Here is a 27,814-nt window from a genome sequence, read left to right as displayed (position 1 = left end):
AGTCAAAGTACAATCCATTTGTTAACAAAAAAAAGATGGTATTGGGTGATGAAAGTGCGGTATTGAACAACTTGACTGGTGTTTGTCCGACCGCTCAATAACTAAATAGCATATGGATAGCATAGCATAATTCAAGTCAAAATGCATTATTTGAAAATGAAAAAGCATGAGCGTTTGGAAATGCTTTTTCATTTTCAGAATGTGGCTGCACAATTCCATAAATACAGTAAACCCTTGTTTTTCACGGGGATTACGTTCCAAAAAGAACCCCTGATAGGCAAAATCCATGGCGTAGAAACCTTTATTTTTTTTTACAAATATACAATTAAATACTCTATTATACATCGCTGCTGTCGTCCTTATGTTTTTTTTCTTCCTTCTTTACGGAACGAACGGAAGATTCATTCATTCCGTAATGCCGACCTACAGCCGCATAGCTTTTAGCTTCCCTTAGCATGTCCAGAAGTTTAACTTTATCTGCCATAGATAGCATCTTCCGCTGCCTTTTGGGCCCTGCAAGGTGCTTTTGTTTGTCACCATTATGGGTTTTAGAAAAATTGTGAGAGAATTTGCACGTACGTGATGTAAATTTGTCAAGCTGTTTTACGTACGTGTACATATTAAACTGCAACGTTATTGACGCACAGGTAGAGAAGAAGCGGAGTGACTTTTTAGCCAATCGGAATGCAGATGCACGATGCAAATCCGTGAAATAGCGAAACCGTGAAAAGTAAACCGCGTTATAGCGAGGGATCACTGTAATGGATAACACTGCAACTGGACTGAACCTATGGGGATAACATGGAGGATTCTCCTGGAAGGGAAGAAGCCTCTCGGATGACGGGTGAAACGTCCAGTGAAGAAACTCGAGTCCAGTTGCAAAAACAAGACGATTTCGATAAGAATCCACCGGGACCTGGAAGGCCGACAAGCTTCGCAGAAAACGGGTAACATGTAAGATTAGCACGATACGGTTCTCACCCCGTTGGTGGAGCTAACTTCTTGTCAGCTCCACGACGTCCTTCAGTCCGAGGCGATGCGACAAGTAGATTTCCATCACGTCGAAAAATGCCTCGGGCGTCCGATGCAGAAATTGTCTGTGATTCTATCTACTTGTGTAACTAAGATTTGCGTGACCATGTTAGTGAGTGCTATGCTAACAAGCGTCTGCTATCAGCTACCACGTAAAGATTTGAGTGCGTGTCGTATTTTAGTGCTATTGATTTTTGGCTACTTTTTTGCAGGGCGGGACATAAAAATAAAATAAAAAGTAGTGTTCTTTTCATTTTATTTTGAATTGGGTCATAAAAAAAAGAAGAAAATGACAGTGTTGTTTAGATGACTTATCACTGATTTTTATTCAGGAGTCAAAATGTGCTGCCACATTCTGAAAACGAAAACGCATTTCTGCCAATGCATATTAAATTTGACATTTCTGATTGAAATTTGATAATTTGCTGGGGTAGGATTTCAAAATTACATCTTCAACGTCCAGCGTTTTCAATTTGGATGAAATAGAAGTAAATGAAAATGCAGTTTGGATGATTTCGCGCTCATTTTTTGTTAAAACATGCAGCCACAATCCTACAATGAAAAAGCATTTGTGCTCAAGCATTTTAATTTAAGATCGTTCTCTGCTTCAATACCGGAGAAGTCAGAACCACAACCGGCTTCATCGGCCAAGTCTGCATGCTCGTACAAGGACTTTGACTCCAGTTTACGGTTCCACCTTGCACTGACCTGAGACACGATATGTATACGATATGCATATGCAATGTATAGTTAAGAGAAACAGCGCAAAGAGATAAATAGAGCAAAAACAGGACGAGTAGAAGGAAACCCAAGTAATCACGGGGAGAACGCACAAACTCAGAAAGACCGACTATCCGGATGGAACTTGCCTTCTCGCTGTCGGGTAGAAATGAAAAAGCACTAAGCCGACCCACTGCACAGAAGAAAATAAATACAAAAACTCACTCGGACAAACGCCATGCAGGAATCATTCGCAGCAGATGCAGCTTATAGTCTGGAACGCAGACGTCCGAATAGAGGATTAAATGACTGTAGAGATGACGCAGCCTTGCAGGCGCAATGACTATCACTTCCTTCTTGGTTGAGTTTGATGCAAAAAACCAAATCATGCACCAGCTCTGAAAGGTTTACATTTGCTCTAAACAACACACAGGCGTGACTCCAGATGTTAAAGAGCCTGCGTGTCCATTAAAAGTTGAGGAAGCGATGATCATGTACAGGTGTCACGGGGATTCGAGTGGTTGTCCAGGTGATGGCTTTCGGGAACCTAACAAGCCTAGATTTGTGGAGGCGAAGTCGCGCTCATTGACGCTTAAAGGTTTCAGATCCATCCGGATGTTTTTTGAACCCACGCGATGTTTTCTTACTTCTGCAGTGATCAGGATAAGCTATCAAGCTCCGCCAGTCCAGGTAAGACTGATTAATGGCCAAACCTGCACTTTACTGTCTCCTCCTCTTTCTGACTGGATGGTAAGACCTTCAAGCATGCATAGATTTAAAAAAAAAAAAAGATCCTTATTACCCATCAGGCTTTCTTGTTTAGCTCAATAAATGACACTGAGGTTGACGCAAAAAAAAAAGACTCTTTTCTACTGACTTTTCTCAATTAGTGTAACAGCGTCGTGAGTAAACTGGGATAAGCAAATCTGTAAGTGAAGCTGCAAGTGCGGACAAAGATCTCCACTTGGGCAGAGCGAGCGTCAATATGAAGTCGTGAGGGGCGAACGCATCATCCGAGGTTTAATTTGTCGAGTTTCAAACTTGAAAAGAATAACATGCAGTTTTACTCCATCTGGGTGTCCACTTGGACAATAAACTGGACTGGACCTTGAACACCAACGCCATCTTCAAGAAGGGTCAGATACACCTGTTCCTCCTCAGGAGGCTCAGATCTTTCAACGTCTGCAGGACCATGCTGCAGATGTTTGACCACTCGATGGTGTCCGGCGTCATCTTCTACGCTGATGTGTGCTGGGCAGCAGGATCAAGACAGCTGACGCCAACAGACTCAACAAGCTCATCAGGAGAGCTGGATCTGTCCTGGAGTGGAGCTGGAGTCTGTGGTGCAGGTGTCAGAGAAGCTCCTCAGCATCATGGACAACGTCCATCGCCTCCTGCATGGACACTGACGTCCTGTCAGAGGTCCTCCAGTCGTAGACTGATACCACCAAGGAGCTCAACTGAACGCCACAGGAGGTCTTTCCTACCTGAGGCTATCAGACTTTTTAATTCCTCTTCCTTCAGCCGAAGGGAATCTTCAAATCATTGTACTTTGTAAAGACCTTAAAACACTTTATAGCCTTAACCTTGACACTTTATATTTTATTGTATTTCTTATTCTCCCTCCTTCCTACTACTATCTATTACTGTTATGTTTTACTTGAAACTCTGGCACAACAATTTCCTTCGGGATGAATAAAGTTGTTCTTATTCTTAATTGACTGAGAACCCGTCATGCTGCGACGTGGCCAAAGGTCAAAGTGTCCAGTTAGCTTGTTCTTTTGTTTCCTCATCATAAGATGTCAGTATGTTGGAATCAATAAAACCTGAATAAATCACCAATTGAATTAAAACACTGGTCACAGTTTGTCAGCGCTCACGGAACGAGGAGCAGCAGATCATTTCCGCCCGACCCTCGGACGCCCTCCGTCTGGGTGGACCTTCTTACAGTCCATCCCTCTTGTTCTAACCCTTTTTACCACAACCGGTCGAGGCAGAAGGCAGATCCCGGCTAGCTGTGGCCACAACGGTCACCCTGAGTGAAAGGTAGTGTTTCCTCCAAGTGTTTGCTGCTAGAGGAATGTTGGGCTCCTGTAGATCATCTTGGAAAGAGTGGTCCGGACCTGCTCTACATGCAGAGCGTCTCCCTAACCCAGAGAAATAAAATCAGACTTGCCTTAACGCGATCTTTTCCCGTTACAATCTTTAACACAACGTGACGTCTCCGATATCCAGTCTTCAAAGATAAGAAACCGGAAGGACCTCAAAGTCCGGCATTGAATGATCTAAAATCGACTGCCAGGAAAATACTTGAAATGAAGACGGGATGGAGGTCCAGACTGCCGACGGATTCAAAGCACGGCGCATGCGATGTAAACCAAGTCTGTCACAGGCAAGTCGGCCTGCTAGCGCTCAAATGTGCAGGGATGAGCAGGAACAGGAGGAGGAAGACCTTCAGTTAGACACTTATCGGATATAACTTACAGAGTACTTGCTCTTCTTGAAGCACAGGAAGGTCTTCTTCTGAAACTCCGGCATGCTGTGGAAAAGCCGGTCATTGGCTTTCACCTTCCAGCTCAGCTCTGTGGGTGGGCGAGAATTCATCCGACATGATAAAGCTGAAGAAAATGAAGCTCAGAAGGCTAAATTCCCTCCACCTAGCAAGCCATGCTGACCACCAAAGATACGAAGACGCCGCAAACCCAAGTGTCTTTTTGGTTTTTGGACTTTGTGATCTTGAGGAAGCAAATGCTGCTTTGTGTGACCCGTTCCACTTCTTGTTGAACCCCATAGTTCTTTAGTTTCAGTGAAAATACGAGCAGGACGACTTGCTGACAAGCAAGAAGGTAGACAAGCTCAGTCCCTCACCGGTTGGTCTGACGTCCACCGGAGGCGCTGGGATTCCCGGCACCCTCGCCACCTCTTCATCGGAGCTCGCCGCCAATTCGTCGTCGGTCTCGTCGTCACTGTAGGGCATGACCTCGTCGTCGGGCCCCAGGGAGCCCGCGGAGTCCACGCGCTGCCGGCTCATCTTTACGGCGAAGGTAGGTCTGGAAAGAAGGGGAGGTTGGAGACGGTCGGTACAAACCATGATCCTCACGAGGTTACGTTCCTCTGCATTTTAAAAGGCACATGATTAACCGGTACGATGTTCTGAGGATAAAGTCAAACAGAGAAGGTTTGGACACGTCAGGCAGGAGGTCTAGAAGAAGATCGGGCAGGAGGTTTATGGACGGAAGGAATGAAGACACGAAGGAGACGCCCGGAAGAACCAAAGCCATTGGTTTCTGGAAGTGTCAGACAAGCGTGAACAGCAGGAGATCTATTTTATTTTAAATTCAACCAGGAAAAAAGTCCGGTTGAGATTAAAAAGGAGTCCTGGCCAAGAGGCAGCATGAAGTTACAGACAGAACAATATTACAAACAGTTACAAGAAGCACTTACATTTTGACAAGTTGACCTCTGGTGTTCTCAGTCTGGTTTTAAAAGCATTTAGTGAGATAAAATTAGGGAGTTTGTTCCATGCAGTGGGGCAACAAGGCCAAAGCCCTTTTCCCTCGTTCTGCGCTTGCAAAAGGGACATAAAGCAACAGTTGATCACGTGAGAATCAACAGTCCGACTTGAGACTCCGTCACAGATGTGAGAGGGCAGCAGCCCGAGCAAGGCCTTATAAATAAAGTGTACCAATGGCCCCACTTCCTGGTGGACAAAGAAGAAGAATATAGTTCACAATGATGTGTTAACGGTCAAATTTGTTATGAACCTCAGCGAGGTGCGATGCACAGTGTCGACTTTCAGACTTTGAGCAGAGGCGGTAGCTAAAAGAGTTGCAGTTACAAGCCGCTTCTAAACATTGGAGGACAAGCTCACCTTGTTTCCAAAAAGACAACCCAGTTTGAGTGTTTTCACAAGACAGTCAATACGGGGCTCGAATGTCAAAGAGTCATCAAGTAAAACCCCGAGGTATTTCTATTCATGCGCCCGCTCGATGACATTTCTCTCGAATTAGGTTAGGAATTAGATAAAGGGTTCATGTCGTCCTTTGACAAACCGGTTTCTGCTGGCCAGCTGATGTAACGCCGATGAGGATGCGTTTCGGCGACATGCAAACGACGACTCAAATGAGGAATACGGAACACCCTCTTGTTCAACGCAGAGCCGAGTTGACAGAAGCTCTGCTGAGCTGATCCAGCGTCGGTTTAAACTGTAACCTGATACTTGTCGGCGCTTCCAGGGAAACCCTGTCGCCTACAAGCTGAAGGGACTCCGTAAAAGCATCGACTCAGTGAATCAAACCCAGCCTTACATTCGGCCTTGTTTGAGATGGCGGGTAAGGAGCATCAAGATTTGCAGATTATTTTGAATAATCGATGAAAACGCGCGGATGAATCCAATCTCATTCCGTCCCGCAATAGTAATAAAAGCTATTTTGATTCTGACGATAATAGTTAAAGGTTAAAACAACTGATCCTTCAGTTCTGGTCGTTAAATACACTTGATAACCTTAGACAGGCCCGTAAACATTAACGAATGCGACGGCTGGAAACAGCCTTCACAGTTGTTTGTCATTCTCTGGCGCTGTTTTATGGAAGGTCTGATTATTGGGTCGAGGCTCACAGGGATCGTCTTCCCGAAGCGGCGACCATAAAGTAAACACAGGCGTAACTAAACATTCAAAAACAAAAAAAAAAAACCTGCCGCTGCAAGGCACAGCCCTCTGCTGCTAATGTCGCTACTGAAAGCTACCTTGACCCCACGTCTCTTGAGGAAATCATTAATTTTCTGGGTGGGGGGGTCGGAGGCCGGAAGCTCCAAACCCTGGGAATGGGAAGACGTGATGCCTGTTCAACTAGGAAACAAAGAATGAGGCCTTTGAACTCGGGTTGGGAGTGACATCATTCGTGGCCAAAGGTAATTCTTTTCTTTTTCCTCGTAGAAGCCAGGAAATGCAATCGAGCTGCTGGATATGAACGTTTTCAGTCGTTCAAGGATTCAAGGAACTGAAGTCATACCAGCGCACCTTCCAGTATGTAACCAGGGTCCGGCTCAAAACATGGGAAAATAAATCGAAGAGCAAAATGTGAACATGTAAACAAGTGTGACCGTTTAGTCAAGCTGACGTTGGCCCTAAATTTGCCTACTTAGATAAGTGCACTCATAATAACACCGGGCGGCAACACACCGGAAAGTCATCTGAGGATGAAGTATCTCCAGATCAGGTCTCCGTTCCGACGGTCTTCTGGAGGGATGTTGAGCCGCATTTTGTAATAAACATCCAAAATGCACTTGCAACTTTTGTATTCTCTAGGAAATGTAATAACATGGCATTTATAGAATATTCTCTGTTAATGCAACCTTTGAATAGTGTACTGATAGTAACTGCTAAGTACTGCTACTAGGCTAATACAGTGATGCTAATAATAGGCCTAGCTTTTACAAATACTTTAAAGTAAAATAAAATACAATTAACAAACAAACTAGAATTTTTATTACATAATGCACCATGTTATTACATTTCCTAGAGCATAAAAAAGTGGCAAGTGCATTTTGTAATAATCTTCTCAATATGTAATAACTTACGTCATAATGCGGCAAAATGTATTACAAAATGCGGCTTTATTACAAAATGAAATGAAAAAGTTATTGCATTTTGGACATTTCTTACAAAACGCACCGTTATTACAAAATGCGGCGCAACAGGGAGGCAGTTTTCCTGTTCCAGCCGACCGTCCCGGAGCGCTTTGCCGTCCCCGCGCGGCACGTTAAACGAGATACGACGTCGGGATTTGTAAAAGAAAGGACCCGAGAGGCCCGTAAAGCAGGCGGCCACCTGTCGTGCATTCCGCTCAAGCAGGTTACCCCACTTCCATTACCTAAGAAACCGCACGATACGCAAGACAGAAGGTCAGTGACAATCACAAAGGCGATGCTAAATGCAGTTTGTGTGAATAACAGCCACGCCCGGGTTCTTTCCTGCTTTCTGTTTGCGTCTGCCCCGTCGACATTTCACAAGTTCAACGCGACGCCGTTGTACAACTGTGACCAAAGGTTGTGGAACTTATTATGGATCGGACTCATTTGGGTCACATCCGCTCGACGTTATTTGTCGGGAATCTCATTGTTGTGAACAAACTGCATCTTTGCTGCATTAATGCTCGGGGAATACATGCAAAATCATTGGAAAACCGCCTTTATCTTAGCTAACGGATGACCGTAGACGTTGTTATGAAGGTTGCAACCGTGAGAACACGTCGGCCGGGAGAAAACAAACGCAGGACTAGAATATCCTCTCCTGGATGGACACCATTTTTTGTCATATGCTGGGATATAAAGATAATCTGATAACATTACACCAGCATATATCCTGCAGCAGCAGAACATATTTAGCATATTAGGAACCAAGTCTACTGAATGTGTTTTCCACCATGACTTCAGAAGAGTTCCTGACAGCACAACAACAGCAGCCGCAGGTTTTAAAACGCAGCTCATGGAGGTGAAGACGACGACACGTCGGTCGGCCCTTGAACGTTTCACAATGAGGAGTTTGGTGCGACGCGACGCTCTCCACTCCAAAATCAGCGTCCAAAACTACATTTTTTTAGGGTTCGTTTGCTTCCAGAGCGTTGGTGTTGTTCCGAAGGCGTGCGCGTGGTAATGCTTGAGGTTGAAGTATCCCTCAGCAGGTAAGCGATCTGTGCACTCTTATTACGAGTCCAGAAGAATCCTGCGATCAATGATTACAATCCACACGAGGATCCCCACCAGCCACTCCACCCAGGCAGAAAGCAACCCTGGTAAATTTTTCCTAAAAGTCCGACCCCTTGCTTGTTGTGTTGCTTCCTCCGCGGATGAAATCCTAAACATCTCGAAGTAACCCGCGTTTTCAAGAGTGATTTAGGAAACCCCGATCGCCGACCAAATCCAACTTCGAGGCACAAAAAGCACATTTAAGGCAGTGAAAATGAAGCGGTCCAGTAACTAAGAAAGTGTGTTTGGACGCAGTAAAATGTGCTTGGGTGGTTCACGTCCAGACATGCAAACTGCGCGAGGGGGCGGGAAAGTGTTTGCAAGACTGGAGGAGGAAACTAAAACAACACGAGACGGTGCGGATTCCACTTCGGTGATCGGAAGGATTTTTTTTTTTTGTTTTCTTTTTAAAAAAAAAAAAGGGCCCACTGAGGAGCATTTGATCTTAACCAGAGGGCAAATAGCGATCCTGTCATTTTCAGATTGTCGCTAACCGACAATCGTAATCTTTGCCCGTTCGGTGTTGTTATTCAGCTTCCGAGCTTCACACTGAAGAACTGCACAAGTACGACCAAATTCGTCCTCAGAGATCGTCTCTGCTGAAGACCTGCTGACAAAACAACCTCCGTCCTGAAATCAGACAACGCTTTCCTGGCTCACACTTCAGCTTTTACATCTTAAAAACACACAAAGAGTGTGTGCCAACGAGCCTTGTTCCCTGACGCCGGCGGGACCGTCGCTTTAATAAAGTGATTTGGTCGCTGACGAAAGGTTGGACTGATTATTGGAAGACGGAGGAAGAGGTCAGATGAAAACAAAATAGCCACTTTCAGACAGAAAAGTTGGAGAACTCTTGGAGCTTTCCGCTCTTCTTGGAACTACAAGACGTTCCTGCACTAAGAAAGCGGCTAATAAGGACCAAATAACAGTGTGTGTGAACACAAACAAACTCTGAATCTTATCTGGGAAGCCATGATAACCCTCGGGAAACCTTGGTACTCATGGTCACCACTATAATCTTAATCCGAAATGAATAGATTCTCTCGTTGCATAACGTGATATCACGGTTTCCAGGTTAATAGTGAGGAGTTGAGTCGACTCCCCACATTAACAGTTGGACGCAGTATTTACCAAGGCGGGGGGTCAATTACTCCTAACTTTTTTTATTCTTAAATACTGACACAAATTTCACAATCAGGTGATTTGTTGTACCGTCCTCCCCACGCATCCTTTGAAAAAGTCAACAATCATGTCAAAAAGCCTGAAGTTTGAGACTTAAAACTAATTTTATGGGTCATTTATGAGAAAAGACTTTGACTCCACAACAAACACGGAATCGTTTTCACATTTGAAAGGAAGAAAACCGCCGATTTCCTTATTGACCAATTTTTCCCCCATTCATTTTCACGCAGAGCAGATGGAATTCAGTTTAAATAGCACTTTAAAAATACTTCACAATGGCTCCCATTCACACCGACGCGTCCCTGCAGAACAGGAGACGTCGAACAGATTCAAGAAAACACGAAACAAACAGTCCGAGACGACGCTAAGAATTCGGGCGGTTGTAAAAAGAAACGCCGACAAAGCGCTACGAAAAACAATGGCGGCTACGTTGCTTTTGAAAGCAGAAGAGGGCCGGTTTTGAGGAAGAAACTATTTTTAGCATCGCTCCTCGCTGTTTACTTGTAAAAATAGTAGTGGAACGATTACACCGATAATCAGTCAAAGAGGGAAAGATGTGTGTGTGTGTTTACACACATCCTGTGTGCGCGGCCACGATGACGTCATCCTCTGGTGCTGCATCCCAGGCGGCTTCATCAACACGTTCGGTTGAAGCAGCCGACAAATAGCTGATAACGTTCCCTTGGTTGACGTCGCACAAGCAAAGCTCGATTCTGCAGTTAGATGTCGTCTCCGCAGACACACACACACACACACACAGTATGGATGACCAGACCACCGGGAGGCAACGTGGGGTTCAGCGTCTCCCCGAGGACCTTCTAACCACCTGCCCAACCCACGGTGTCAAATGATACCAAAGAGCTCCACGATACCAAACACAAAGATACACCGGTTGCCGAGCCGGCCGGTCCGCTGACGCCTCGGGATCCAAACCAGATGGAAAAACTTGACGCTAGTGAACCTCCTGGTTTTAGGCGTTAAGTGTTGCGTTCTGCACGAAAGCACCGGAGAGTGAGAAGGCGACGACCAAGGAGGATTTGATGTGATTCTGGGTCTTTGCAGATCAGGTGGTGAGGATGAACGAAGAGGGACGTCGAGAGCATACCTGAGTAACGACGCTGAAACCTGATAACGTGGGGGGTTGGGTGAGCTGGCTCACACAGCCAGGGTGGAGTGTTAGGATGAAGAAGAAAAAAAAAACAAGGTGTGACTCTTCCTCTTCTTGTTCACACACTGGAGTCACCGTGGGTTTCCAGGTATCCGTCTCTTTAGCGCCGTTTTAAGCACATTTTCTGTAAACGGGGAGAAAATTGAGCTCGATCTATCGAACGATAGATCACGGGGACGGACTAGAAGAACGTTTAAGAAAAGGCTCTGTGTTTCCGCTGCGTCACGGGTCGGGATACAACCAAGAAGTATTCAAAGTATTCGCGCGGGCGGCCGACCGGTTGGGCCCGAGGCGGTTTGAAGATAAAGCCTGACCTGAGGCCAGGTGACTGCGAGACAGACGGAACAGGGACAATTCATAACTGCGTTTTGCCGGATCCCCCATTCCTGCCCGGTTTATCAAGCGGAACCATCTCTAACCTTCTACACGAGGACATGACCTTCAGTGCTTGGCTACGTTTGGCTGCACGTGTGAACTCAAAAGACCTCTTTCTGACTCCGAGGCCTTTGTCAAACGGACTTCCGGGTGAAGAAGTAACAGAGAAACTTAAACGAGTCATAAAAGTGCACCCTGTTTATAAACGTGTCGGGGTCTGATCCGACTCCATCGCTCTGATTGGGTGCGAGGATCCGGCCAAGAAGCGCAAGCTAGCAAGCTAGAAAGCTAGCAGAGGACACTTACTAAACCTTCAGCCGTGAAGGACGAGGACGTCGTGACGGCAACCAAAACATCACGGTGCTTAATTATTGATGGATTGATTTCAATGCTGAACCACATGATGCCACGACTAAGCCGGACTGGCGTGTGAAGCTATGTTGCCTCCCGCTGGCTCCCCTTTCAGCAGCTTCTTCAATTAGCCAGATGTAAATAGTGTTGCCCACTGCTTGGGGCATTACAAAAAAACTTAAACTCATCCATCCTCCTCAGTTTTAGCAACACCGATGGCGTCACCGTTATCGGAAATGTGCCCGATTTTAAATCAGGCGACTCCTTGCGCCGTCGCTAGATAATGTCGTCAATTAGGTGCTGATTGAGATGCCGAGGTGTTTCTCACGCAGCAGGAATCCTGGTAATCGCTCAGCCCACAGAGACTTCAGCCAGGCAGAGCTAAAGTTTCAGCCGTCCAACCACCCACGGCGTCGGTCAAGGCGGGGGAGAAAAGAAAGGCGGTGGAAAATCATAAAAAATCCATCTCCACACGATGAGCAGAAAACCCCAATATCGGACAATATCGGGATATTTGCAGATTCGTCGTTGATATTATCGCGGGAAACGTAATCGCAAATGTCATCATAACAAAGTGTTCCTCATGCGGCCTCAGCTCTGTTGCAGTCAAAGCTTGAATGTTGGCCTGCAAAAGTTGAACGTTGGATGCAATGGGAATGTGCCTCCTTCTGCAAGCATGTTCAGAAGGTGAAGATGCACCGGAAGCTGCTGCATTAGCACAGATAACTCAAACCCATGGGTTTACGGCGGTACGGGGAAGTGGCGAGATGTTAAATATCCGGGACGCCCATTGCGACTCCCGACTGAGCTTACAGAAAAGACGACTACGCAGGACAAACGCTCAGAAAACAATGAAGTGTCTGTTGAACAAAGCACTGAGGAGATCCCAGACCAGCTGAAGGTCCCAGCAGGAGCCTGGGATGTATAAGGGTCTCAGATTCACACCGATGGTGGCAGAGCCACCATGCTAGGCGCTAAACAAGCAATCAGGAGGTTCAGGATAACTTTTTATCACTAGTACAATCACATTTAATACCATGTTCTATTATGCCATTATTATCTGTTGCGTTAAAACAACTCAATAGCGCTGACGATGTTATTCTCCATGCAAACTGCATTTTTTTTGCTTTATTTTGTACACAGCGTATCTTACTTGGACGGGTATTCTATTAAGCGCTGTTTATTTGCAAACCACTCAGACTTAAGTGTATATTGTTGCCGTGCACTGAGGAGGCATCTGGCAGAAGAGTTTCCTTCAGGATTAACAAAGTTTATCTTATCTTACTTCAGCCCGCAGGCTGGAGGAGCCCGGGATCCAACGTCCCACCTTCCGATTGGAGGCCGAGACTCGAAACGCCGACATTCTTTTAATTGTAGTTTTACGCAAACCGCGACCACATCTCAAAGCATCTCAAACAAGGGACAGAAAGCAATCGTGAAAGAAAGAGAGACCCGAATTCTGCTGGTCGAATTGTTTCGACGGAAAACAAAAGTTGCCGGGGGCTCCCGCCTTTGTTTGCCAAATAGGAGAGTGTGTTTGTGTTTTATAGAGACACAGAAATGCAGGTTGGAAACATCTGCCGCCATCAACAGACCGCCGGTCGCTCAGGAAGTAACACGTTCGGTGAAGTTGAATTTCCCCAAAATTCGCTTTACCTTTACGGTTGTTTTACATCAAAAAGCCAGGTTTCCTTCAACCATTGAGAAGAAGAGGCGTCTGAGAACACGCCAGATGTGACACAGCGATACAGAGCCCACCTTTAGAAAGGTCCTTTCAGAAAGCTTCATGAGAACGACTTGGACGTACGACGTGCCTCAGACATGAAAATCACCATCGCGTTCCTGTTTGTTACACAAGGACAAGCTGGTTCTCGGAGCTGATCAAGATGTTGATGATCCGGACCTTCAAGCGACGGGTCGACCCGCCGGTGAGACTCCATATCCCTCCAAAAGCCTGTTTTTGGTTTCCGTGTTGATTTTAAGGGAGAAAATAGTTTCACGCTGCCTTTCCAGCGAGGAGAGGGTCATAAAAAAGCTACGCTGGATTTTGACAAAAACATAAACAGTAAAAAGAAGGAATATATATATGTGTGTGTGTGTGTGTGTGTTTGTATAAATGGAGGGGCCAGAAATCTTCAACCAGCATTTGCGCTCACCTGTGTGCGGAAGGTGAGCAGGAGCCGCCGGTGATACGACGATCCGACGGTTCGTTTGTTACAAAACGAACGCTCTTTTTCTCTCTCACACACACACACACACACACACACACACACACACACACACACACACACACACACACACACACATAAATCTATATAATCATGTGTGTGTGTGTTTAAAAGGACTTACAGTGCGTCTTCTGTAGTATTAGTTGCTTTCCGTCGGCGTCCTCAGCGCACCATGTCCTCCGGTTCCTTCCGGCTTGCAGAGCTGCTCCTCCGGCGGCTCCCCGCCCCGCTGCCCGGACTCCTCACCTGCGCCTCCCGCATGAAAAAAAACAAAAAAAAAAACCCGCACCACCGGTTAGACCGACGCCACGCCGCGCCACGCAACGCCGCGTTCTGCGCGCTCACAAAGTGGAGGTCATGTGACCAGTGCGGGTGCAGGTGTGCGGGGAGGTTTAATTGAGCGCCGGTCGCTTCTACTCTTGTGCAAGTCAAAACAACAATAAATAAATACATTTTTAAATTTTTAATTTCTAAATAAATTTGATAAGGAATCGATTACCGCCGAGGCGAAAGAGACACACTTTAAAATGATGAATAACATCTACACATCTAGGATAAGAACAACTTTATTTATCCCGAAAAAAAATGTTGTGACAGAGTTTCAAGCAAAACATAATAACAGATAAAAGAAGGAAGGAGGGAGAATAGAAATACAATAAAATATAAAGTGTTAAAGTTAAGGCTATCTTTTTTTTTTATGGTCTTAAAAAGTACAAACATTTGAAGATTCCCTTCAGCTGACGGAAGAGGAAACTAAGGAATTATTGAGGGGACGCTTTAAAATAGGAGATAATATTTGTACCCTTTGTGAGGTCAACATTGAAACCACTGACCATATATTTTACTCATGTGAAAAAGTACAGGGCTTTTGGGCTAAAACTCAAAAATGGGTTAAAGATAATTTTCCATCGTCACCAGTTTCCTTCTCAAGAGATGATTTAACATTTGGTTTACTCGTAAGCAACATAACAGATGAATTATGTGTCAATGTTATTGTAGGCCTGGCCAAGTTCTTCATTCACAAAAACCAAAGTGTTCTCCCAATTTTATGTAAAAATTATAATGAATTATATAAAAAAATCCTTAAACTTATGGAAAAATCCAAAAACCAAAAAATATACAGTTTGATGTCTGAGATTCCTTGTGAACCACCAAGTTAAATACACGTTATATCCCCCTTGCAAGTTTTTTTTAATATATTTATCTAATTATTTTCTTTTACTTTCTTTTTGGTCTAGCATTAAACATTTCTCACAAACCTTTAAAAACAAATAAACCAATAAGTTACTCCCAAGTGACTGTCAGCTTCATAACGAAGACACCTTTGCAGGATTTGGACCAGAAGACCCAGAGTGGGTGCAGGTTGGTTTATGCAATGCCAAGTGGAAAGTTTTTTATTATTATTTTTAAATTAATTGAACACAAATAGCATAAACAAATATACATATGTACAAATAAACATGCCAAGGTAGAATTGAATGTCAATGAAACAAGCAGGGATGAGGAAGCAAAGGACATAAGGAGGTTCCTTCTGTTTGTAATCAGAAGTTAATAGTGTTAAAGGTTTGTGAGAAATGTTTAATGCTGGAGGAAAAAGAAAATAAAAGAAAATTATTAAATGAATAAATAGATAAATAAAATAAAAAAAGAACCTGCAAGGGGAATATAGCATGTATTTAACTTGGTGGTTCACAAGGAATCTCAGACATCAAACTGTATATTGTTTGGTTTTCTGGATTTTTCCATACGTTTTAAGGATTTTTCTATATAATTCAAAATCGTTTATAAAGAACATAAAATTGGGGGAACATTTTTGCATTCTGTTTTAGTGAATGAAGAACCTGGCCAGGCCTAAAAGAACATGGACACACAGTTCATCTCTTTTTTTGCTTAAAAAGTAAACCAAATGTTATGTCATCTCTTGAGAAGGGAACTTGTGACGATGGAAAATTTAATCTATTTTTGAGTTTTAGCCCAAAAGCCGTGTATTTTTTCACATGGAGAACTCATTGATGAGGCGTTTGAGAGGGAACGTCTGCCATAGTTGAACTTGTTCCCAACATTGTACGTTTGAGAAGGATTTGAAGCAACGATCTGGTCAACCCAAGTGCGTAGTACTCGACTCTTTCTCGGAAGCTACCCGAGACTGTAAATACACGACCTCGTGCCACAGCGCCCTCACATGGTAACATGACGACAGAACTCCCATAGCAACACACCCGACGATGAATGGACATACAATAACACCCCACCTCCACTTCCTTGGGTGGGCAACGTCTTATCAGACGTCTTATCAGGATTATTCTCCCTCCTTCCAAGAAAGGTCCGGTCCTGTCTCATTCCTGGACAAAGGAACACAGTAAACATAGACTCTTTAGTGGTTATTCACTCTCTGACTTGTTCTTTAATTCTCAGATATGAACTCAAAAGTGTTAAAACAACGGCAAATAGCAAATTTTCTTTAATATCCCCTGTTTCAGGTTTCATATTGTCTTTTCTTGTGGGCGCCAGCTCATAAGTTAAGCCTATTAGGTTTACCGATGGATCTCCCAGACCTGGTTCTGGGAGCGGGAGTCTCTGCAAATGGAACTTGGGGTACCACAGAAGGTACCCTGGACGCTTGCGTTGGAGACAACTCTTGCATCTGCGGTGAACCTCTGTCTTGTGCAGATGTATGTAGAGGTATCAGGCGCTGACGGTTTTGTCTCACCACCCCCTGATGTGAACCGACCAGTTTTGTCCTTGGAGTGGTGCGGTGCTGGGGTACAGTTCCCGATACCTCAGCGCTGGTTAGCCATACCTGCCGCCCTGGTGACAAGTCAGGGAGGGTATGGGAATGGTAATGCCTAATGTGGTTTCCAGTGTCTGCCAACTCCTCCTTTTCTTTCCTGGTGAACGTGACACTGTCAGGCAATGCAGGGTCAAGCTGAGATGGAGCATTGGATAATTGAATGGAAAACTCAATATTAGAACGTAGCTGCTGAAGCAGAGGTTGCAAAGTGTATGTGTGTACAGGACACAGGAACTGGACACAAAACACACAAGAGTGAAGGAGTAGAAGGCTCGCCTGGGAGATCTTGCACCTAAAGTGAGACTCAACCCCGAGACCGACCAGAAAACATTGAATATGACAGCAGACACGTCATATTTAGGAATGATTTTCGCTAGTTTTAGCAAAGAGGTACGAGCTGGATGCTCCTTTTTTCTCCAAGCTACATGCAGAAAAGTAACATTAGAGGGGCTCATCCAGGTGGATGGAAGGACTATAAATAAAGAAAGCAAATGAAAATAGAGGTTTCATAAACCGAGAAAGACGGTCAACATGCAACCAACGGGCGTGGCTCGTTGGTCTAGGAGTATGATTCTCGCTTAGGGTGCGAGAGGTCCCGGGTTCAAATCCCGGACGAGCCCAAGACTCTCACCTTCTATGCTCCTCCTTTTTCACAGCACGTGAGCAAGTAAGTTTGTTTTGTTGTCATTTGGATCCAGCCTGTTTCCAGTGTCCTGCCAAAGCCATCCTTAAAAACACCCTTGAGGGCTGTAAGACCAGGCTACCCTGAAGAACAATCAGAGCCTGCACGCTAATCTGAAGGCAGAGTAGTACATTGCCACGCCCTCCTGCCAAAGTACAAATGTGTTTTGGAGAGGATTCAGGCCTGTTTCCGGTGTCCTGCCCAAGACATCCTGAAGCGCATCATTGAGGGCTGTAAGACCAGGCCACCCTGAAGAATAATCAGAACCTCGGAACAAGGCTAATTTGAAGCAAGATACAACTAGCGCCACAAGCAGCATATTCATTCCATCATAAACAGAAAGTGTTGTGCAAATATGAAATACAGGAAGGTATATAGAGAGGGGCTCGTCCGGGATTTGAACCCGGGACCTCTCGCACCCGAAGCGAGAATCATACGACTAGACCAACGAGCCACAAGGTTATGTCAAGTCAAATCCCTGGTGAGCCCCTGACTCTCACCTTTTTCGCTCCTCCTTTTTCACAGCACTGTCATGTGAGCAAGTAAGTTGGTTTTGTTGTCATTTGAGCCGGGATATTGGCTCCGACTCCTTTGTTGCACAGGATGCCTACGTTGAAGACAACTGATAGGTGAGAGCATACGTTGATGTTGGCCGGACAGGGAAGACCGAAGAAGGCTTGTGGAAGAAGGTTTTTACCAACCAGGTACGAGCTCTTTGGCCCTTTTTTCTACAAGCTACATGCAGAACGGTAACATCAGAGGGGCTCATCCAGGTGGATGAGGGGAATATAAATAAAGAAATCAAACCAAAATAGAGATTTAATAAAGCTACAAAAACAGTTGACATGCACACAATGGGTGTGGCTCGTTGGTCTAGGGGTATGATTCTCGCTTAGGGTGCGAGAGGTCCCGGGTTCAAATCCCGGACGAGCCCGTGACTCTCACCTTGTATGCTCCTCCTTTTTCACAGCACTTGAACTACTGGCTTGAACTACTCAGAAGCCTCATCGCAAATACCTGACATGGTGAATGGAATGTCTACGCATTTCCAATGGAAGAGGGCTCATCGGGCTGGTTTGGACGATCCAGATACCTCATCGGCACAGGACTCTACATCCAAGATGCCCCATCCCCACCATAATTGGGCCTGGTGGAGAAATACAAGTATTCCAAAGCAAGACACGAGGCAATGTCAAAGAGTCCCGACACCCCTTCATCGGCAGTGCTGCTTCGTCTGTACAGACTGAGAGAAGATGGAAAAGTGAAGCAAAGGCAAAGTCTGGCCTGAGACTGAGGGACAATGTGACACACCCCTTGACCAACAAGCCACATGCCGAGTCATGTCACGATCAGTCAAATTTGATTCATATATTACCAAATGCCAACACAGCGTTTCCATGATGCTGTACATATCAAGCAGGACTGAACCGCAATCTATAGAAAGACTTACGGAAACCCCACATTCTCTCATGAACAAGCACTTGGAGAACGTTTGAGGAAACACTGCCTTTTACCAGCTCGAAACTGATATGGGATTCCTGACCCTTGGGATTTCCTTCTGATGACCTTTGAGAAGTAAACACTGAACATTGTTGCAGTCTCGTCACTCTCAGTAAGAAATAATCTTTGCTGGTTGTATGGTTCCATCCTCCATGGTGCACCACCTTTCATGGATTTGAAGAATGGTTTAGTTGCATTTTCACGAGTCAACCCCTTCTCGAAATGATCTGTCCTGAGCAAAACCAAAGTAGTGGATTGTTAGTCCCAAAGAGGAGCTGATTCCTTTCCAGCTGTGGAAGAAGGCTTTTACCCCTAGACCAACGAGCCACAAAAGATTACTGAGTCAAGTCACGACCAATCAAATTTGATTCATATAGCACCAAATGCCAACACAGCGTTTCCATGATGCTGTACATATCAAGCAGGACTGAACCACATCCCTCACATTACACTGCGCACATTAAGATGAACACTTTCGAGACCAGACATTGATTTGAAGTCAGCAGGAGTCTTGATACATTGAAAGGAGCCACGCCTTCAATCCAGAAGGCTCACCCTTGCAGCAGATCATTGCATGATGTTATTCCTGTTTCCAGTTTCCTGCCGAAGCAATCCAGAAGGTAACCAGCAATGCCATGGGCCCATTGTAAGCCCTGGTACTAAAGAACGTGCAGTACTAAAGAACAAACTGTGGTTTGGAGAGGATCCAGCCTGTTTCCAGTGGGAATATAAGGGAATATCAATAAAGAAATCAAACTAAAATAGAGATTTAATAAAGATCGAAAAACAGTTGCCATACAGCAATGGGCGTGGCTCGTTGGTCTAGGGGTATGATTCTCGCTTAGGGTGCGAGAGGTCCCGGGTTCAAATCCCGGACGAGCCCGTGACTCTCACCTTGTATGCTCCTCCTTTTTCACAGCACTGTCATGTGATGCAAGTAAGTTGGTTTTGTTGTCATTTGAACTGGGATGTTGGCTTCGACTCCTTTGTTGCACAGGATGCCTAAGTTGAAGACAGAGTTGAGTGGTTAGTACTTACGTTGACGTTGGCCAGACATGGAAGACCGAAGAACTACTCGAAGAATCACGCTTATTAAAGTACAACTGTGTTTTGGAGAGGATCCAGCCTGTTTCCAGTGTACCTCCCGAAGCAGTTCTAAAGAACATCCTCGAGGGCTGTAATAGCAGGCTACCCTGAAGAATAATCAGAACCTGCACGCTAATCTGAAGGCAGATTCACCTGGCGCAACAAGCAATGGGTGAAGTGCCTGGCTGCTGTGATGGAAAACAAGAAGGTAACCAGCAATGCCATGGGTCCATTGTAAGCCCTGGTACTAAAGGGCTTGCAGGGAGACTCTATTTTCAGTCCCACCATTGCGGCCAAAATTGTAGCGAGGTGGTCCTGAGAACTAAATCCTGCAAAGGTGTCCTCCGTGTGGAGCTGACAGACACTTGGAAGGTTTCCCTTCAATTCAAGTACTCATTGAATGGAAAAGCCTGCGATTGTGGAACATGGTGGTTGAAGCAGAGGATGAAAGATATGTGGCAACAGTGGACCGGAATCGTCCGTAGGACACAGCAGAATGTTGCGTTGAAGGGCTCGGGCTCGTCCGCGATTTGAACCCGGAACCTCTCGCACCCAAAGCGGGAATCATACCCCTAGACCAACGAGCCACAAAAGATTACTGAGTCAAGTCACGACCAATCAAATTTGATTCATGTAGCACCAAATGCCAACACAGCATTTCCATGATGTTGTACATATCAAGCAGGACTGAACCACACTCCTCACATTACAGTGCACACTTTAAGATGAACACTTTTGAGACCAGACATGGATTTTAAATCAGCAGGAGTCTTGATACATTGCAGTCCAGGACCAGGAGTAGGCTACACATTTCCAGATAAATGTAAAAGTAGGAGAATCATAAATCTTTTCTTCGGATTACTGTCTGGAACAATCTTTCTTTTTGTTTGTTGACTCCGAGCAGTTCTTTCCACTAAGCTCATAGAATGTAAGAACCAGACCCAATGAGTCTGTGATTGCCCATACACAGTATTACAATCAGTGCCATTATGGTAAGTGTCCCAAAAACACAACATATAGTCATGGGTACTCACCCAGGAAACATTGTTAGGTCTCATGTCACAGGCTGCCAATAAGAAAACCACAATAATGATAAATGCCACTGTCCTCCACTTTTGTTCCAAGAGAGGTGCAGCAGGCTCCAGGAGAAGTGTAGGCCTCCAAGCCCAGCCTTGGGGCAGATAAACAGGCTCAAGCTAGTTAGCTCAGCTCTGGGAGAAGTGTAGGCCCCCAAACCAGTCTACCTGGGGATGAGGAAGCTTAAGCCAGTTAGCTCTGTTCCGAGAGAAGTGTAGTCCTACCAGCTCAGTCTGTAGGGGAGATGAAGCAGACATTGCACATGCTGCCATCTTGGCTCACCCTTGCATCAGATCATTGTATGATGTTATTCCTGTTTCCAGTTTCCTGCCGAAGTGATCCAGAAGGTAGCAAGCAATGCCATGGGCCCATTGTAAGCCCTGGTACTAAAGAAGGTGGATTAAGGGAACATAAATAAAGAAAACAAACCCCAATAGGGATTTAATAAAGCGCGAAAAACAGTCAACATGCGAACGATGGGGGTGGCTCGTTGGTCTAGGGGTATGATTCTCGCTTAGGGTGCGAGAGGTCCCGGGTTCAAATCCCGGACGAGCCCGTGACTCTCATCTTGTATGCTCCTCCTTTTTCACAGCACTGTCATGTGAGCAGGTAAGTTTGTTTTGTTGTCATTTGGATCCAGCCTGTTTCCAGTGTCCTGCCAAAGCCATCCTTAAAAACATCCTTGAGGGCTGTAATACCAGGCTACCCTGAAGAACAACCAGAGCCTGCACGCTAATCTGAAGGCAGAGTAGTACAGCCCTCCTGCCAAAGTACAAATGTGTTTTGGAGAGGATCAGGCCTGTTTCCAGTGTCCTGCCCAAGCTGGAAGACCAGGCCACCCTGAAGAATAATCAGACCTTCGGAACAAGATCAGGCTAATTTGAAGCTAGATACACCTAGCGCCACAAGCAGCATATTCTTTCCATCATAAACAGGAAGACTGGTGGAAGAGGGGTGCAAATATGAAATACGGGAAGATATATAGAGAGGGGCTCGTCCGGGATTTGAACCCGGGACCTCTCGCACCCGAAGCGAGAATCATACGACTAGACCAACGAGCCACAAAGGCTTGTCCAGTAAAATCCCATATTAGACCTTGACTCTGACCTTTTTTGTTCCTCCTTTTTCACAGCTGTTACACCTACAGTTGACATGCATGCAATGGGCGTGGCTCGTTGGTCTAGGGGTATGATTCTCGCTTAAGGTGCGAGAGGTCCCGGGTTAAACTCCCGGACGAGCCCGTGACTCCCACCTTGTATGCTCCTCCTTTTTCACAGCACTGTCATGTGAGCAAGTAAGTTGGTTTTGTTGTCATTTGAGCCGGGATATTGGCTCCGACTCCTTTGTTGCACAGGATGCTACTGTGAAGACAGAGTTCAGTGGTTAGTACTTACGTTGAAGTTGGCCAGAACTGCTTGAAGAATCCCACTTATTAAAGGTTTTGAATGTGAGAAAACCCAGTGGCAAATGAGAGGTGACTCGATTTTCTCAGAAATCGCTGATTACAATGCCCAGTTTAGCTGCCCCACCTTCTTCTTCTTCTTCTTCTGCTTTTGGCTTTTCCCTTCAGGTGTCGCCACAGCGAGTCAACTTTCTCCATCTAACCCTATTCTCTGGATCCTCCTCTCTCACACCAACTACCTTCACATCTTCTCTCACCACGTCCATAAATCTTCTCTTTGGTCTTCCTCCAGACCTCTTGCCTGGCAGCTCCAATTCCAGCATCCGTCTACCAATATATTCTTTATCCCTCCTCTGTCCATGACCCAACCATCTCCGTCTGGCTTCTCTGACCTTCTCTCCAAAACATCGAACATGTGCTGTTCCTCTGATAGACTCATTCCTGATCCTATCCATCCTTGTCACTCCCAAAGAGAACCTCAACATCTTCATCTCTGCAACCTCTAGTTCTGCCTGCTGTCTTTCCATCATTGTAACAGTTTCTAGTCCAAACATCATCGCTGGTCTCACCACTGTCTTGCACACCTTTCCTTTTATTCTGGCCGAAAGTCTTCTATCACATAGTACCGCTGACACTTTTCTCCAGCCATTCCAACCTGCTTGGACCCGTCTCTTCACCTCTTTTCCGCACTCTCCGTTTCTCCGGACTGTTGACCCTAAGTACCTGAAATCCTCCAGCTTCTTGATCTCCACTCCCTGTAGCCTCACCGCTCCACCCGAGTTCCTCTCGTTCATACACATATATTCTGTCTTGCTGCGACTAACTTCCATTCCTCTCCTTTCCAGAGCATACCTCCACCTCTCTAGATTTTCCTCTACCTGTTGTCTGCTCTCACTACAGATCACAATGTCATCCGCAAACATCATGGTCCATGGGGATTCCTGTCTAACCTCATCTGTCAGCCTGTCCATCACCATTGCGAACAAGAAGGGGCTCAGAGCTGATCCCCGATGGAGTCCCACCTCCACCTTAAACTTCTCTGTCACCCCTACAGCACACCGTACCAGTGTCTCACAGCTAGCATACATGTTCTGCACCAGTCTAACATACTTCTCTGCCACTCCAGACTTCCTCATACAATACCAGAGCTCCTCTCTTGGCACCCTGTCATATGCTTTTTCTAGGTCTACAAAAACACAAACCAGCTCCCTCTGGCCTTCTCTGTACTTTTCTATTAGCATTCTCGACGAAAATACTGCATCTGTAGTACTCTTCCTAGGCATGAAGCCATACTGCTGTTCACAAATGCTGACTCCTGCTCTCAGTCTAGTTTCCACTACTCTTTTCCATAACTTCATTGTATGGCTCATCAACTTTATCCCTCTATAATTGCCACAATTCTGCACATCCCCTTTATTCTTAAAAATAGGCACCATCACACTTTGTCTCCATTCTTCGGGCATCTCCTCACTCTCTAAGATCCTGTTGAATAATCCGGTCAGAAAATCGACCGCTGTCTCTCAGACCTCCACAGGTATATCATCAGGACCAACTGCTTTTCCACTCTTCATCCTCTTCAATGCCTTCCTTACTTCACTTTTACTAATTTGTGCTACTTTGTGGTCTTCAATAATCACCTCTTCTACCCTTGCCTCTCTTTCATTTTCCCCATTCATCAGCTCTTCAAAGTACTCTTTCCATCTTCCCATCACTCTTCTAGCATCTGTCAATACATTTCCCTCTCTGTCCTTAATCACCCGGAGCTGTTGTACATCCTTTCCATCTTTATCTCTCTGTTTCGCCAACCTGTATAGATCATTCTGACCCTCCATATTATCCAACCGAGCATACAAGTTATCATAAGCCCTTTGTTTTGCCTTTGCTACCTCTATCTTTACCTTTCGCCGCATCTCCCTGAACTCCTGTCTGTTCTCTTCAGTTCTCTCAGTATCCCACTTCTTTTTCGCTAACCGCTTTCTCTGTATACACTCCTGCACTTCCTCATTCCACCACCAAGTCTCCTTATCTACTTTCCTTCCAGATGACACACCAAGTACTCTTCTACCTGTCTCCCTGATACCACTAGATGTAGTTGTCCAATCATCTGGAAGCTCACCCTGACCACCCAGAGCCTTTCTCAACTCCTCCCTGAAAACCATGCAACACTCCTCGCTTTTCAGCTTCCACCATTTTGTCCTCTGCTCTGCCTTTGTCCTCTTCATCTTCCTTGTCACCAGAGTCATCCTACAAACCACCATCCTATGCTGTCTGGCTACACTCTCACCTACAACTACTTTGCAGTCACTGATCTCTTTCAGGTTACCTCGTCTATACAAGATGTAGTCTACCTGCGTGCTCCTACCTCTGCTCTTATAAGTTACCCTATGTTCCTGTTTTTTCTGGAAAAAGGTGTTCACTACAGCCATTTCCATCCTTTTTGAAAAATCTACCCCCATCTGTCCCTCTGCATTCCTATCCTGGATACCAAATCTGCCCATCACTTCTTCATCCCCTCTATTGCCTTCACCAACATGTCCATTGAAGTCTGCACCAATGACCACTCTCTCATTTCTGGGAATATTCTGCATCACTTGGTAAGTGTCCTAAAACACAACACATTGTTATGGGTACTCACCCAGGAAACTTTGTTAGGTCTCTTGTCACAGGCTGCCAATAAGTAAACCAAAATAATGAAAAATGCCACTGTCCTCCACTTTTTTTCCAAGAGAAGTGTAGCAGGCTCCAGGAGAAGTGTAGGCCTCCCAGCCCATCCTTGAGGCGGATGAAGCAGACTCAAGCTAGTTAGCTTGGCTGTGGGAGAAGTGTAGGCCCCCAACCAGTCTACATGGGGATGAAGCAGGCTAAAGTTAGTTAGCTCGGTTCCAGGAGAAGTGTAAGCCTCCCAGAACAGTCTCCAGGGGAATATAACAGGTTCCAGGAGAAGTGTAGGCAGGAGAAGGCTCGAGCTAGTTCGCTCCGCTCTAGGAGAGGTGTAGGCCCCAACCAGCCTCCAGGGGGGAGAGGAAGGCTCAAGCTAGTTAGCTCGGCTCCTAGGAGAGGTTTAGACCCAGCAGACCAGTCTCCAGGGGGATGAGGAAGCTTAGGCCAGTTAGCCTTGTTCCAAGAGAAGTGTAGTCCTCCCAGCTCAGTCTCTAGGGGGATGAAGCAGGCTCAGGCTCCAGGAGGTACAACAAGCCCAGGCCTGTTAGCCAAGTTTGTTAAAAGTCACTCAGTTCATTAAAATCCCAATGCACTTGTAGCATGTGATAGGATTTTGGTAAAAATATCAACAGCAACTTATTAAAATAAGATTTAAATGCAATAAAATCATTTAAAACGACTTAACCCAGAGAGACACTGAAAGGACATTGCACATGCTGCCATCTTGGCTCCCCCTCGCATCAGATCATTGTATGATATTATTCCTGTTTCCAGTTTCCTGCAGAAGTGATCCAGAAGGTAACAAGCAATGCCATGGGCCCATTGTAAGCCCTGGTACTAAAGAAGGTGGATGAGGGGAATATCAATAAAGAAATCAAACTGAAAAAGAGATTTAATAAAGCGAGAAAAAAAGTTGAAATGCATGCAATGGGCATGGCTCGTTGGTCTAGGGGTATGATTCTCGCTTAGGGTGCGAGAGGTCCCGGGTTCAACTCCCGGACGAGCCCGTGACTCTCACCTTGTATGCTCCTCCTTTTTCACAGCACCGTCATGTGAGCAAGTAAGTTGGTTTTGTTGTCATTTGAAGCGGGATATTGGCTCCGACTTCTTTGTTGCACAGGATGCCTACATTGAAGATAGAGTTGAGTGGTGAGCACATACGTTGACACGGAAGACCGAAGAACTGCTTGAAGAATCCTGATTATTCAAGGTATTGAAGAAGGCAGATTCACCTGGCGCCACAAAGCAATCAGTGATTTGCCCGGCTACTGCGATGGAGATTAAGAAAGTAACCAGCAATGCCATTGGCCCTAGAAGGCCCAGATGCCTTGTTAGCATGTTCCTTCCGTCATGGACAGAAAGTATATGCATGTCTGGTGGAAGAGGGCTGCAGATAGGAAATACGGGAATGTACAAAAAGAAGGGCCCGTCAGGGATTTGACCGGGACCTCTCACACCAAAAGCGAGAATCATCTTCTTCTTCTTCTTCTTCTTCTTCTTCTTCTTCTTCTTCTTCTTCTTCTTCTTCTTATTCTTATTCTTATTCTTTTGCAGTTTGTGGATGCATAGTCACTGGAGACTCCAATTTCCCAGTGCCGTGGGTCTCCAGAAGGCCCCAGGAGGCCCCAGGAGGCCCCAGGAGGCCCCAGGAGGCCCCAGGAGGCCTGCAGCAGTGCAGTGGACCCCACCAGGGCAGTGCACTTGGACGCCCCTGGATGTCACTGTAGGACCGTGTTTATCCGCTTTTTCCACTGGTGCGCTGATTGGTTGGATTGTGTAATTCAGCTGCCGGAACGCAGCGTGGCACCAAAGCGCCCGGTCACGTTCCCTGCTCGCTCTTATGTATGTATGCAAGTGCTGCTCGTGGCAATATAGTGCCTTTACACAGGATAATCAGACATTACACGTATGCAGACGGATATATAGGTCAACCGGATTTCTCACTTCAAAACAAGCTTTATTCACAAATCAGACCGTCCCCTCTTATAGATTGTATCGTTTTCTGTTTGCGGCTCCTGAAATAAGGCTCATTTGACGAATTATTACGACCAAAAACGGCGTCCCGGTGATACTAAAGCAGTCTTGGATGGCGAGTTGCCGTCACAGCGCCCCGACGGCCGGGGGAACTCCTGGTCAACCAGAAGCCTGCCGTCAGCAGGTTTTCCGGCTGGGTTGTCTGCCTCGCTGCAGCTGGTGCAACTGATGATCCGGCTGTTGCCATTAACCTGAATTTGTGGAGGTTCTTGTCGAGCACCGGGATCACGAAGAGAATAAGTAGCCCCGGCAGGCACCAGAGAAGCCTCCACGAGGCTGAAGATAAATTCATTTAACAAAGTTATACGGAATGGCTTTTGGTTTTCCTGATTTGTTTTTGGCGAAGGTTCAAGGTCCTACGCCGTGGTTCCAGCATGCTTCCTTGGAAAACGACTTCTCAAATGATATAAATTCATTTCTATCCATATTTTGACTTATAAACTCAGACTGGTGTGATTTACATCAAGCCCACCTGAACATGCTGATGTTTTGGTCACTGTTTTCTCTGTAGTTGCAAAAACAGGCCTCCTTTCCATCTGCTTTTCTATGTGTTGTGATGAAAAACCCTGTTGTGAACCAGGTGTTGTGAACCAAAACTGAAAAACGTAATTTTCAAAGTGTTTCTTTTGACTGTGGTTTCATGCTCGGCCCCGAAAAACTCACGAAACGAAGGCCAGAGGGCACAGCGCCGCGCTTATTTTCAATCGGCAAGACCTTGATCTATGCTGGGGTGACCATTTTTTGATTTCCAAAGAAAGGACACTCCACCTCCAGATA

The 27,814-nt window shown here is 45.6% G+C and overlaps 1 protein-coding gene and 8 non-coding genes across 9 annotated transcripts in view; 6 read left to right on the top strand and 3 right to left on the bottom strand.

Moving 5' to 3' along the window:
• The window catches only part of atp8b1 (ATPase phospholipid transporting 8B1), a 31,784-nt gene extending 17,747 nt beyond the window's left edge, over positions 1-14,037 (bottom strand). Inside the window, exons 1-3 of the mRNA XM_086170463.1 lie at positions 13,926-14,037; positions 4,621-4,802; positions 4,237-4,334 (exon numbers count right to left, since the gene is read on the bottom strand). Coding sequence (XP_086026589.1) covers positions 4,237-4,334; positions 4,621-4,783 — 261 coding nt within the window. The 5' untranslated portion in view covers positions 4,784-4,802; positions 13,926-14,037. The remainder of the gene's footprint in view (positions 1-4,236; positions 4,335-4,620; positions 4,803-13,925) is intronic.
• Positions 14,038-17,143: 3,106 nt separating this feature from the next.
• On the top strand, positions 17,144-17,215 carry trnap-agg (transfer RNA proline (anticodon AGG)). Its single transcript has one exon. It is a non-coding gene; the product is annotated as a tRNA-Pro (tRNA).
• Positions 17,216-17,659: 444 nt separating this feature from the next.
• trnap-cgg (transfer RNA proline (anticodon CGG)) lies at positions 17,660-17,731 on the bottom strand. Its single transcript has one exon. It is a non-coding gene; the product is annotated as a tRNA-Pro (tRNA).
• Positions 17,732-18,139: 408 nt separating this feature from the next.
• On the top strand, positions 18,140-18,211 carry trnap-agg (transfer RNA proline (anticodon AGG)). The gene has a single exon. It is a non-coding gene; the product is annotated as a tRNA-Pro (tRNA).
• A 1,377-nt stretch (positions 18,212-19,588) lies between these two features.
• trnap-agg (transfer RNA proline (anticodon AGG)) lies at positions 19,589-19,660 on the top strand. The gene has a single exon. It is a non-coding gene; the product is annotated as a tRNA-Pro (tRNA).
• A 1,764-nt stretch (positions 19,661-21,424) lies between these two features.
• Positions 21,425-21,496, top strand: trnap-agg (transfer RNA proline (anticodon AGG)). Its single transcript has one exon. It is a non-coding gene; the product is annotated as a tRNA-Pro (tRNA).
• A 433-nt stretch (positions 21,497-21,929) lies between these two features.
• Positions 21,930-22,001, bottom strand: trnap-cgg (transfer RNA proline (anticodon CGG)). Its single transcript has one exon. It is a non-coding gene; the product is annotated as a tRNA-Pro (tRNA).
• Positions 22,002-22,109: 108 nt separating this feature from the next.
• trnal-aag (transfer RNA leucine (anticodon AAG)) lies at positions 22,110-22,181 on the top strand. Its single transcript has one exon. It is a non-coding gene; the product is annotated as a tRNA-Leu (tRNA).
• Positions 22,182-25,938: 3,757 nt separating this feature from the next.
• Positions 25,939-26,010, top strand: trnap-agg (transfer RNA proline (anticodon AGG)). Its single transcript has one exon. It is a non-coding gene; the product is annotated as a tRNA-Pro (tRNA).
• The last annotated feature ends 1,804 nt before the right edge of the window (positions 26,011-27,814 follow it).

The sequence above is a fragment of the Fistularia commersonii genome, chromosome 23, assembly GCF_037954325.1.
Source record: "Fistularia commersonii isolate RoL2024-O1a breed Wild chromosome 23, RoL_Fcom_v1.0, whole genome shotgun sequence".
Taxonomy (NCBI): domain Eukaryota; kingdom Metazoa; phylum Chordata; class Actinopteri; order Syngnathiformes; family Fistulariidae; genus Fistularia; species Fistularia commersonii.
Note: the sequence above shows the minus strand (reverse complement) of the source record. Positions and strands in the feature narration are given on the sequence as shown.